This window comes from Pediculus humanus, genomic scaffold, assembly GCF_000006295.1.
Source record: "Pediculus humanus corporis 1103172107667 genomic scaffold, whole genome shotgun sequence".
Classification (NCBI taxonomy): Eukaryota; Metazoa; Arthropoda; class Insecta; order Psocodea; family Pediculidae; genus Pediculus; species Pediculus humanus.
Genome location: NW_002987276.1, coordinates 516,339 through 529,913, shown reverse-complemented (window position 1 = coordinate 529,913; position 13,575 = coordinate 516,339). Strand labels below are relative to the sequence as shown.

At 24.5% G+C, this 13,575-nt stretch overlaps 4 protein-coding genes across 4 annotated transcripts in view; 3 read left to right on the top strand and 1 right to left on the bottom strand.

The window, feature by feature from the left end:
- The window catches only part of Phum_PHUM285490 (uncharacterized protein), a gene marked incomplete at both ends in the record, with an annotated part of 3,119 nt that extends 1,971 nt beyond the window's left edge, over positions 1-1,148 (bottom strand). Inside the window, 3 exons of the mRNA XM_002426866.1 lie at positions 3-148; positions 242-392; positions 1,016-1,148. Of these exons, the coding sequence (XP_002426911.1) occupies positions 3-148; positions 242-392; positions 1,016-1,148 (430 nt within the window). The remainder of the gene's footprint in view (positions 1-2; positions 149-241; positions 393-1,015) is intronic.
- Positions 1,149-1,766: 618 nt separating this feature from the next.
- Phum_PHUM285480 (F-box/LRR-repeat protein, putative) lies at positions 1,767-3,332 on the top strand (the record flags this gene model as incomplete). The annotated part of the gene is made up of 2 exons (XM_002426865.1): positions 1,767-1,912; positions 2,177-3,332. 2 exons carry the CDS (start codon positions 1,767-1,769, stop codon positions 3,330-3,332), a joined length of 1,302 nt encoding a protein of 433 aa, XP_002426910.1.
- Positions 3,333-6,186: 2,854 nt separating this feature from the next.
- On the top strand, positions 6,187-7,722 carry Phum_PHUM285470 (uncharacterized protein; the record flags this gene model as incomplete). The annotated part of the gene is made up of 5 exons (XM_002426864.1): positions 6,187-6,309; positions 6,408-6,689; positions 6,778-7,144; positions 7,215-7,496; positions 7,571-7,722. 5 exons carry the CDS (start codon positions 6,187-6,189, stop codon positions 7,720-7,722), a joined length of 1,206 nt encoding a protein of 401 aa, XP_002426909.1.
- Positions 7,723-9,177: 1,455 nt separating this feature from the next.
- Positions 9,178-11,615, top strand: Phum_PHUM285460 (alanine-glyoxylate aminotransferase, putative; the record flags this gene model as incomplete). The annotated part of the gene is made up of 8 exons (XM_002426863.1): positions 9,178-9,230; positions 9,512-9,630; positions 10,043-10,277; positions 10,358-10,448; positions 10,539-10,747; positions 10,837-11,062; positions 11,135-11,279; positions 11,371-11,615. 8 exons carry the CDS (start codon positions 9,178-9,180, stop codon positions 11,613-11,615), a joined length of 1,323 nt encoding a protein of 440 aa, XP_002426908.1.
- Positions 11,616-13,575: the final 1,960 nt, after the last annotated feature.

The following is a 13,575-nucleotide window of genomic DNA, read 5'->3' as shown; positions in this document are numbered from 1 at the left end:
ACCTTTGAATGCTTCAGCTGCTCCAGGAGTTTTATTTTTATCAGGATGTAATTGTAAAGCTAATTTTTTATAAGCTTTTTTAATATCATTATCTGTGGCATCTTTCGATACACCTAATACTTCATAATAATCTTTACATTTTTTTATCCTTGAAAAAAAAATTATTTATTTATTTATTAAAAATGACTTGAAAATGGTAAATTAATACCCAGAAATATTAATAATAATAATAAAAAAAAACCTTTCAATAGCATCTACATGTTCTTTTGCATTACTATCGGATGATGATTTATTTCCACTTGTTTTAAAACCATATTCTTCTTTTTTCGGAGCAGATTTTCTTTGTCTTACATGATCCTCATCAGTGTGATTTTTTAAATTTTGTAGCAATTCTTAAAATGATAAATTTTATTATAAATGTAATTTTTTTTTTTTTAACTAACTTAACAAATGTAAAAAAAAGAAAAATAAAAATTTGAGATCTTCGAATAAACATAAACAAGTACTTCAAAATTTCATTTGAATTAATTTCAAGTAAATTTATTTAAAAATAATAATAATAATAGTTTTTAAATTTTTACAAAATTAATTCCTTCGACTAAATGGACTCTTGCTAAAGTCTCTTTCGTTTGTTAATGCCTAAATGCCTTGTAGTAATAAGACGATAAGAGATGCAACATTTTAAATGTAAATTTTTAAGCACAACATGTAAAATATTCTAAAATGCTTTACTTTTTTTGTAATGGTAAATATTAAAATAACTATAATGTTAAATTATTAAAAGGTAAGATGAAAAAAAATTTAAAAAATCACTACAAAGTAAATATAATTAAAATTAATTGACCATTATTGAAATAATAAGGGGGGAAAAAAAAGTTTGAGTAATAAAATGCATGAGTAAAAATATATAGATGTATATTTAAAAAAAAAAAAAGAAAAGTAAATCGTGTCGCAGGATTAAGCAATAATTAATATTTAAAATAATAAAAATAGATTGTCATCTTTTATAAATTACCTTTGGCTTTTGTAGTAGAATGTAATCTTTCTGCTTTTTCCAAAAATTTAATGGCTCTCTCACGATTTCCATCCTTCAAAGCATTTTCAGCTATTTCTATACATTTTTCAGCTTCGTCTTTATGTCCGTACATAATGGCTTTATTTAAAAATATAAATCACTCACCACAGAAATAAAAAAAAAAGTATTTACACAGACATTCTTTGGTTATCAACGCAAAATTTATCTTCTGCTTAAAACGTAAATGAAGGCCAGCCTTGTGAGTAAAAAAAAAAAAAAAAAAAATTCATGTAATTTTAAATAATTTAAATACGTGAAACTAATAAAGTTGTTTTAATGAAATTTTTTCTTTATTTAAAAATTTAAATACATTTTAAATAATAACGTTTCATTCTTCTAAATATTTTCTTTCTCCGAATTAGTTTTTAAAAAAAAAAAAAAAAAAATTTTTTTTTTTTTTTTTTTTTTTTTTTTAATAATTGGTAAGTCACTTAAATTAATGACTTTGAAACATTTTTCCTTTTAGTTATATTTTTTATGTCTCGGTAACTTTTCGTCCATTTCATTATGGCTGCGAAAAACAAAATGGCGATGTTCTAGAAGATAAAAACCGAGTTTAAAGAAAAGTAGTAATTTGTTCTTAATTTTTCTCTCTATTTAATTTATAAATTTTTTTTTTTTTTTTTACTTTTTTTAAAAAAATTTTATTACGGTTTTAGTTTATTATTTTTTTGCGTATATAGTTATTTAAATGGGATCAAATAAATCAGAAGTTATCATCGCCTTGACTTTTGTCGTTGGATTTTTTTTGGGATATAAAGCTAAAGAATGGCGTATTACATGGTTAAAGAGAAAACGAGATCGACTCGCCGACAAACTCAGACATGCTCAAGCCAAGTTGGATACGATAGCAAAAAATTTTTAAAAAAGTGACTGTGTTGGCAATCAAATACTATTTTTTTTTTTAAAAAAATAATACTTAAAGTGGTAGTCTATGTTAGATTTCTTTGTTTGAATTTTTTTTTTTTTTTTTTTTTTTTTTTCCCTACTTTAATATCCCATGCAATTTCTGGAAATGGAAAAAAAACCATTAAAAAAATTGAATACTATCATTAAAAATGACACAAATAACGCAGTGATGCGCTACAACTTTTTAAAAAGAAAAGTAAAAGACATTTTTGAAGATAACAAAAAATTGAAAGTGAGTTATGAACATAATAAAGTGGACATATCCAAAACGAAACACAGTGAGGAAGATCATGATCACACCAAAGATGGCAGAACACACTTACTGCTATTTCCAGATGACATATTACTCATGATTATATCTAATTTAAATCACCACTGTATTATTAATTTAAGCAAAACTTGTAATAGGCTTTACGAAGTATGTCAAGATCATACATTGTGGAGAGAAGTAAATTTTAGCGACAATGTTGTTACTTTAACAGAAATGGGCATCATTTTAAAATACATCACTCCTGAAACGAAATCGATTCATACTAAAGGATATTATAGATCAGGCGAAAGTATCAAAGAAACCTTAACATTAGATTGGCTAACTCAGATATCAGAAAAATGTCCAAACTTGTTAAGTTTGGCTTTGCCTAACCATTACATTGATTGTGAGTGCATAACTATTCAAAATTTTCCAAAGACATTGACAAAATTAGATTTAAGTAATACATATGTCAGAAATGCGCCATGGAACAAATCATATTTTAAAGATGTCTCTTTAATCATGCCTGAATTAGAAATATTAATTTTGTCTAATTGCGACTGGTTTGAACCACACAGTCTAATGGCTTTGAGCAAATGTCCAAAATTAAAAGAATTAAGATTGGATGGATGCGTTAAAATTAAAGATTGTGTCGCTTATTGTGGCCTTGCAACTCGTTCTGGATTTAAAGCTCTTAAGACATTGGATCTCAGAAAGTGCCCAATAGGTTCATCGGAGCTTACTTGTTTCGCTTCTGTGTCCTCTATTGTAAATTTGTATTTAGAAAGTCCAAACACACTTGGAATATCTCCGGGTATAGCCATAGACACTCCTATCATGATACTTTTCACAAATGAACCCGTCGTGGAAATAAGAGCTGATGGTCATAGAGGAAAAGTCACTTGTCCTAGACTGAAAATAGAAAAATTATTTGTGAGAAATTATAAAAGAATGACTGACATGAGTTTGCATCAGCTGGCAAGGGATGCCATTTTTTTAAAGTATCTTGATGTTAGTGGCTCTGGAGTATCAGCTATCGGTATTGAAAAATTTAGAACTCTGCGTCCAAATGTAACTTTGGTTAACAATAGTCTGTGATTTTATTAAATATCTCGTGTTTAAATGAATATATATATATATACATATATATTTGTGTGTTTGTGTGTGTGTAAGAATCTGTGTGATATGTGTAAATGTGTTGTGAGTGAATGTAAAAGTATATATAGTCTCTGTGAAACATCATTAATTAGTTTTTTTAAGGAAGTGGGCCGAAAAAAAAAAAAAAAATTATTATTTAACAATTTCGATGTTGTCACCACTTCAATTTGAATTACCAGGTAGTTTTTTTTTTTTTTTATATTGAAGTATAAAAAGGTATGGGGAAGGTAAATAGCTATTGATAATTGCCATTTGTCAAAATAATCTAGTTTAATTCGATTAGTCTAATATTATATTATAAAATATTATAAAAATATCATTTCAAATGTAAAATTTTGAAATTCTTTTGAATGAAATCTCATGAAAATTTTCTTTTTCGATATCTTTTTTTGTTTTGTTTAATAACCTGTCTGATAAGAATATCATTTTTGAAAAAGAATAATAACCTTTACAATTGTAATAATAATAATAATAATATCTTTTTTTAAAAAAACAAAAATTATAATTGTATTATGTAATAAAAAAGCTGAAAGCTTTGATGAAACAAGTGCCATGATGTTGCAATATAACCTTAAAAATTCAAATTGATAAACGTTGAAATATTATCATTATTTTTTTTTTTTGTAGGAAAATAGTTAAGTAAGGAAAATATTTTGGAAAAAGGAAATTAATTAATTTATCAATATCGCAATATATATTATACTTAATTTTTTAGTATAAATTTATTATATGAAAAACGTAATTGAAATCTTCACACAATATTTTTATCATTTACGGTGACAGTTCGCTATTAACTTAGAAATTTATGGTTAAATAATATATTATTATACGAATAATAATAATAATAATAATAATAATAATGATTTATTTTTACTGTTTATTTAACCCCATGCCATAGAAATTGGAAAAAAGGAAAAGAAATTATGATGAAAGAAAAATTTTTTTTTAAATTTTCTATTTAAAAATAATAATCAGACATATTATCATTATTATTATTATTATTTTCATATTTTAAAACGTGTAATATATATATATATATAATTTCAGGATTGTATGTATACAGTAATGAATGAAAAACATTTTTGAGAGAGAGAAAAATAATTTTTGTTGGTTTTTTTTTTTTTTTTTTATGTTTATAAAATCCACCTATTAATAAAGTATTCAGAATTTTTTTTTTTTTTTTAAATGATGTTGTATTCTTTATCATTATCATTATTATTAATATTATTTTTTATTTATTTATTATTATAGTGATTACCATTTGAAAAAATAAAAAAATGGATTATTTAAATTTACAGTGAAAAACCTGAAAAAAAAAAAAAAAAAAAAAAAACTTGTTGTATTTCTAGTTATTACACACTTTTATTTATTTACGTAATAGTGTTATATTATTAACCGTGTTATTATTTTATTATTTATTTTATTTTGTATAAAATTTTTTATCAAGTTTTCTATTATTTGGCGAAATTGTTTTTTTTTTTTTTTTAAATATTGCTTTTGAAGTGTTAATTTGAATTTGTAAGTTCAAAACAATTGTAAGGTTTTCTTTTTTACAGTATAATTTCCTTCTTGTGAATGTTTTTCATATTTAAAACAGTTTTTTTTAGTTAAATTTTATTAGTATTTCTTTTAATGGAGTTATTTAGGACTAAAAAAAGTAAAAACATTCTGACTAAAGTAACTAAACTGTAAGGATAGTTAAAAATGGCCATGAATATATATATATATATATATATATATATATATATATATATATATCCATGTATTACAAAATTTCAAACTTTATACCATTTTTCATTAGTATCATCAAGTTTTTAAAAAAATATTCACATTTCTTAAAATTTTAAAACTTTTGTTTATCAAAGAAAACTGGCATTAGTTGCTCATTATCAGAATACAACATCTTTTAATATATCAAATCAATAAGACTAACCTTAGGTACATAAAAAAATAAAATGGTCTTCATCCCCAAACAATTTTTCCATCAAACAAAATATTTTTTTTTTTTTTTACACGAACATAATCAAACGCGATTAAAAGGATTGTTAAATAAATAAATAAATAAAGTTTATTAATAAATAATAATAATAATTACCTCATATTTTTTTTCATTTCATAACCAATGATCATTTTAACAAAACCGCCATCGGAGTAAATTTCCGTTAATTTTTTGAAAATAATAATAATAATGATAGAGAGTAATTATTATTATTATTATTTTTATTAGGTAAATTTTTAATAAAATATTTAAAAATTCAGGTATTTAATATCATATTAATAAATATTTATTGAAAATAATGTTTATTATGTAAAAATAAAACCATAGAACGATTTTTCAATGTTATTATTAGTATTGTTAAGCGTAAAAGATTTATTAATACGATCGAGGTCATAGAGTAAATAAACAATTTCACAAAAATCGAGATCAGTATTCCCAACCACGTCAGTGAAATATGTACGTCTGCTGTTATTAATTTGAAAGGGTTAAAAAAAAAAAAAATTTGTTAAATTTTTAATAAGTTTTCGTTTCGGATAATTCCAAAAAAAAAATAATTTCATTTAATTAGAAATTTGTTTTTTTTTTTTATATATTTTTTTTAAACCCATAAATGTTATTATTGACAAAATGTATAAAATATTTTGAATTTTAACCGGTGAGTATACGTTATAAATCATAAGAGGAAGGAAAAAAAGCACACATGAGAAAAAGTCGTTACTCGACTGAATGGTTTTTTTTACACGGTTTTTTATTCAATGTTAATTTTTTTTTTTTTTTAGGTAATTATAAACGAGAATGATTATTCAAAAATTAGCGGCGTCACAGTGCGGATTCCGTGCTTTGATGTCTTTACAATTAAAAAAACAAATAATGAATTTTACAAGTTCTGCCGTTAGATATTCAGAACAACACGACGATGTGAGTATATATTATTCCAATTATTATTATTTTTTTTTTTTTTAAATAAATAAATAAAAAACTATGATCGTTAAATTATTTATTATTTTTTTTTATAGAAAGAAGTTATTATTGAAAGTTTATCAGGTGGAAAGGGTTCATTTACATTAAACAGGCCAAAACAATTAAATACATTAAATTTATGTATGGTATGTCAAATAAGACCCACTCTTATTAGTTGGAGCCAAGACAAATATTTAATTTTAATGAAAGGAGCCGGTGAAAAAGCATTTTGTGCCGGTGGTGATGTTGTTTCCGTCGTCAAAGATAAAACTGGAGAAACTGGGAAAAAATTTTTCAGAGAAGAATACAAAATGGATGCTTTGATCTCCTGTCTAAAGGCACGTCATTGTTAAATTAAAAAAAAAATTCGGTAAAAATGCCTTTTATTGATTAAAATAATAATAATAATTTTTTTTTTTTTTTTAGATTCCTTATGTTGCTATAATAAATGGAATAACAATGGGAGGGGGAGTAGGTATTTCAATTTTTGGTAAATATCGAATCGCTACAGAAACATCACTTTTTGCTATGCCTGAAACTCAAATAGGATTTTTCCCTGATGTTGGAGTGTCCTACGTATTAGCCCGTATGCCTAATCAATTGGGTCCTTTTCTGGGACTCACGGGTTACAGGCTGAAGGGCTACGATTTGATTCACGCCGGAGTTGCAACGCATTTTTGTTCGACGAAAAATCTTTGCGAGCTTGAAAAAGCTCTCCTTTGTGACTTTTCCAGAGATTGTTGCAGTTGCCCAGAAGAGATCATCAAAGAATTTCAGGAAAAATCACTCAAAGGTATTCGAATACCTGAACTTAAAGCATTGAATATCGTTTTTAAACGAATATTTTATTTTTTAATTTTTAGATATCGGCCAAAGCCCGCCAAAATTTTCATTGGAACCACATTTAAAAACAATCGAAACGTGGTTTTGCGATGATACTTTCGAAAGTGTTTACAGCAAAATATCCAAGGATTCTTCTAAATTTGGAACGGACACCAAAGAATTATTATCATCAATGTCTCCCCTATCATTAAAAGTAACATATAAACAAATAAAAGATGCTGCAAATTTAGATAAGTTTGATTGTTTCAATGTCGATTATAGAATAGCTTGCAGAATGTTGGAATGTGGAGATTTTGCAGAAGGTAGATTATAAGATTTTAAAACTTATTAAATTTTATTTTAATATATGTTATTTAACGATAATTATAATAATCAGGTGTGAGAGCTTTGCTTATCGACAAAGATAAAAAACCAAAATGGAAGCATTCTGACGTATCGAAAGTAACCGATGAAGAAGTTTCAAACTTTTTTAATCCCTTGCCTGAAGAAGAAGAACTTCGTCTCCCCGATACAATTTATGATCCCTAAGAACCTTAAAAATTTTTAATATATAATTTAGACAGTTTTTTTTTTTGTAATTTAGTTAAACATTCCCATTTATATTTTTTTATATAAAATAAATATCACATATATATATTTTTAAATTTTTTTAAGTTTTACCATTTCTACTACCATTATTACTTAATTATTATGATTGATCATAATAATTATTACAAATCAAAACGTAATTTACTCACTTTTCAATAAATAAAAAGAAAAAGTTTTTTAAAAAAAATTTATTTTATTTAATTTTCCCAAAATTGGCACAAACGATAAAAATTTAGTACCGTAAATTTCCGATAGATGTCGCGTAAAGCGGGGGGAAAAAATTCTTTTTTTTTCTGTCGACCTCATAAATAAAAAAAAGTTTAAACCGTTAAAATTTTTAAACGTTTTCACAAATATTATTTTAATTAAAAAAAAAAAAAAAGTTATGTAGTTTTTTCTAATTAAAATTCACGTGCTAAATTGTTTTTTTTTTTATTATTATTATTTTTAACGTTAAAAAAATTACAATTTTTAAGAACGCGAATTAAAAAAGTTTCGAATTGTTATTGCAATTAAAAAAAAGAAAAACTTTTAGCAGAAATTCTTATTAATTCTTTTTAACACTTTTAAAAATTCGTTTTTTATCCTTGCTATAGAAAAAAAAGTTAAATGTTTTTAATTAAGCAAAAAAAAAAAATTTACCATAAAATTCTTCTTACCCTGTATTACTTGTATATTAAAATTTTTTCAAAATGGCGGGCAACGTTGTTGTGTATATCCAATAGAAAAAAAATATAAAATTTATAATTATTCCAAAATGACGATTTCCTTTTCGATTTAAAAATAAAAAATAATAATAATTAAACGTAAACGCGGAAAACATTTTTTTTTTCAAACGAACGTAAATTTAAAACCGTTAAAAAAAAAAGAAAAAAAACGTGCGTGTAATCATATTTCACTAATCCCTATTACACAATTAATTCCCGCTTTTTAATTTGCATACAATTAACGGTTTTGCTACGGTTAATAAAAAATAACAATAAAACATTTTCAACGAATAAAATTTTCGTTTACTGCAAAAAAACATTACAATTTATTAAAATATACTACAAATCAAAAGAAAAATATAGAGAAAGTAAATAATAATAAAAAAAAAAACGTTTTTTTAAAAAAAAAAAAAAGGAGAAATTATTTTCTTGTTCTAAGCTCTGAATAAGCGCAAACGACAGAGATTCATTTTAATTTTAGTCGCAGTCGAAACTTTACATCGACGTGACACTTGTTTAATTTTATATAATCATGTTTTTTTTTCTTTTTTTTATTATAAAATGATTTCGTAAACATAATAATAATAACTAACGTATTTTTTTTTTTTTTTTTTTTTTAATATTTATTTATTTTTGTCATCGTCATCGTCATTTTTTAAAATTTTATTTTAAATAAAATAATGGAATCATGGAACAATTATCAAAAAGTGAAACGATACGATTAAGAAAAATTCACATCGGGTATGTATTAATAATAATAATAATAATATTAATAAAGTTTAAATATTATCTCGCGATAAACGAGTTTCGGTGGAAAATAACTTTTATAAAAAAAAAAAAATTTTATCTTTTGTTTTTTTTCGCAATGGCTGACACATATAATTATTATTATTATCTTTTAAAACAACAAGTCAGCAAATTATTCAAATTGCATTTTTGTGATATTTTTAGTTTGCCAGTAGTTTTTTACATTTTTTCTTTTTTTTTTGTATTATTATCATTATTATTATTATTTTTTACAGTGAATCTTGCCAACTTTTTTATTCATCTGATCCATTGAAGATAGTTAGAGCACGGGGTCAGTATATGTTTGATGAAAATGGCGACAAATATTTGGATTGTATCAATAACGTTGCACATGGTAATTAATTAATTAATTAATTAATTAATTTTAATAAATTTATCGACGTAAATACTTTGCGTACAGGTAATTCAATTAATCTCACATCCCCCCACATAATTTATTGTTTTAATCATATGATTGATGATGATAATAAGAATGTATTTTAACGATTGACCGTTAAGCTTCAAACAAACATGTTACATTTTTTTTTTTTTTTTGAAGGTAATTGAAAAAAAGTTTTTTTTAATTAAAACGATACGCTACCGATTACCTTATCAATGTTTTAGGGGTCATTGAACAGAGTTTTATAATCAATGTGGACTTTAATTGTGAAAAAAAAAAAAAAAAAATTTTTTTATTGTTTTTTTTTTTTTTTTTCATTATAACTAACCATAATGGCTCCCTAACGTTTAATTTTTTTTTTTTGCAGTTGGTCATTGTCACCCAGAAGTTGTGAAAGAAACATGCGACCAAATATCAATATTAAATACGAATAGTCGTTTTCTTCACGATAACCTTGTTTTATGTGCACAAAAATTAACATCACTTTTCCCTAGTCCTCTTTCTGTTTGTTTTTTCGTTAATTCCGGATCCGAGGCAAACGATTTGGCCATTAGACTTGCCAGAACTTACTCTAATAATTATGACGTCATCACATTAGATCAGTTAGTGAAACCTTTAACCTTTTTTAAATGAGGGAAATGAATAGAATGTGTAACTCATTAACCAACAACAATTTTTTCAGCGCTTACCATGGTCATTTAACGACTTTAATTGATATATCGCCTTATAAATTCAGAAAAATGGATGTTCCCATAAAAGATTGGGTTCACGTGGTAACAAATAATATGTTTAATTTAATTATGATAATAAAAAAAAATTTCCACCGTGTAAATGATAATATGTGAATGGTATCTCGCTTTCAGGCACCCTGTCCGGACACATATAGGGGTAAATATAGGACGGTTGATTATCCTGGAATCGATCTTGGGGAAAAATATGCCAATGATATAAGAGAAATTTGTTTAAAGGCTCGTTCTAATGGACGTTCTATATGTGCCTTCATAGGAGAAAGTTTACAAAGTTGCGGTGGTCAAATAATTCCTCCTAAAAATTATTTAAGAAATGTTTATAAGTAATTATAACGAATGTTAAATTTGTTAGCATCATCCTTAGTCGATGATTATGAAATTGAAAAATTTTCCTTTTTCTTTTTTTTTTTAGACATGTTAAAGAAGCGGGAGGAGTTTGTATAGCTGATGAAGTTCAAGTTGGATTCGGTCGCGTTGGTAGTCATTGGTGGGGTTTTCAACTTCAGGGAGATGATGTTATACCAGATATTGTAACACTTGGAAAACCAATGGGAAATGGTCATCCTGTGGCAGCTGTCGTAACGACACAAGAAATAGCAAATAGTTTTAAAATAAATGGAGTTGAATATTTTAACACAGTAATACGACAAATGTTTCTAATATTAACACCCTCTCGCATTCGGTATTAAAAATACGCATTTGTTTTTCAGTATGGCGGTAATCCCGTTTCTTGTGCTGTCGCACTAGCAGTTATGAACGTTATAGAAAAAGAAAATTTAAGAGAAAATGCAACACAAGTCGGTGATTATTTATTAAAAACAACCGAAAAACTTATGGAAAAGCATCAAGTTATCGGTAAAAAAAAAAAAAAAACCAAAAGGAATTAAAATAAAAAAAAAAAAGAAAATTCGACAAGATATCTTACTCCATTCTTTTCTTCCTCCAGGTGACGTAAGAGGTGTAGGTTTATTTTTAGGTATTGAATTAGTAAGAGATCGTAAAACAAAAGAACCTGCAACGGAACTTGCCAAATTTATATTACAGCGGATGAAAGACAATAAAATCCTCGTAAGCATCGATGGACCGCATTCGAACGTTATTAAATTAAAACCTCCGATGATATTTTCCAAAGAAAATTCGGAGCTTTTCATCGAAACCCTTGACGATATATTAACAAATGTTAAAAGTTAAAAAACATTGCAAGGAAAATTTTTTAAGAAACTTTTTCGCAACAACACGACATTTTTAAATTCGCGCCGTAAAAAAAATAAAAAACAATTCGAATTAATACAATTTTTAAAATTTTCATTTTATTATTATTATTATTATTATTATTATCGTCAATCAATCAAACAATTACAATTCATTCATTCATTCATACATTACAATTAATTATTAGTAATTATAATATTATAATGAAAATAATAGTAATATTAAAATTATACAAATTAATAATTTATTTTCTCATCGTTCACATTATTATTAATATTAATATATATATTTATTTATTTATTTTTAAAAATAATTATGCTTAATTAATAATAATAATAATATTATTTTAAATGTTCGTTTACGTACGTAAAAATGAAAAGTAAATGAATGTTATTTTTTATATAATTATTTTGTTTTTTTTTTTTTTTGGCTATTTTATAAAATAATTAACAGAGCGATTACTAAAATAATTCTGTTAATTTTAAATAATAATAATGATAATAATAACGATTATTATTATTATTATTATTACCATCATTTGATTTCAGTCTTTTAGCCAAAAAAAACAAAAACAAAATAAATATGCTAATACGTTCGTTTTTTTTTCTTCTTAAAAAGTAAATTTGTGGCTGTAGGTTGTTAATCGGGGAGGAGGGGGAGGGGAAAGGGGGAAGAGAAAGGAGGGAAAAGGGGAGGGACGAAAACAAATCAATTATGTATCGATCGGATATTTTGACGGTTTTTTAAAAAAATTTTTCCAATAAGGAGGAAATGAAACAAAAAAAAAAGAAAAATTAAAATTTTGATTTCGTATAAGATTAATAATAATAATAATAATAATAATAATTAAATCCCACAGCCTTAATGTAAAACAAATAAAACAAAATTATTATTATTATTTTTTACTTCAAATAATTTCATTTGAAAATTTTTTTATAAATTGGAAAATTTGTTCAAAAATCAAAAAAAATTTTATTTATTTATAACAATGAACTTAAACAAACACAAAAATGTTGTTATTTTATGTTTTAATGGCGTTTTTGACACAAAACCACCAAAATGTTTTTTTTTTAATTTATTACTGTACAATCATAGAATAAAACATGGACCCTTCACTACAACTAGCCAAACTAAAATTAAAATTAGTCCAGGTTTTATTCGGAGGAAAAGAGAGAGAAAAAGAAAGGAAGAGAGAGAGAGAGAGAGAGAGAGAGAGAGAGAGAGAGAGAGAGAGAGAGAGAGAGAGAGATAGAACTCTTAACCCATCCTTTTTTGTCTTTCAAAAAGTAATTAAAAGTAGATCATTTTTCCGATACCTTCTGGAAAAAAGGTATAAGGCAGCAATTGAAAATTTACTAAGAAGGTAATTCCCTTTTTTTTTCCGTACACGTGTGCGGTCGCGCACGTGCGTTTTACATAATCTCAAATTAACCAAATAAATAACCAAAACCTGATCCTAACGCAATAATATTAATATTAATAATAATAATAATAATTTTTTTTTTTTTTTTTGAAAAATATATAATTAATCTACTCGAATAATAAACGATACAATATTATCATTATCATTATCATTAATTATTTAATTAATTAATTTTTGTAAATTTTAATCTAAAAATACGTTTTAAAAAAATTTTTTTAATAATCAAATCAAATAATAATAATAATAATAATCATAATTGTGTTTGTTTTTTTTTTTTTTTTACTTTTTTTAAAAATTATTAATTATTATTATTATTATTATCATTAATACGATTTTTTGTTTAAATGATTAATCCTTGTTAATAATAATAATAATAATAATAATAATAATTAATTGATTGATTAATTGAATATTGCTTAAAATTTTATTATTATTATTATTATTATTATTATTTTTTAACATTTACAATTAACATTCAAAATTTTTTTTTTTTGATTATCATCATTATCGAAGGGA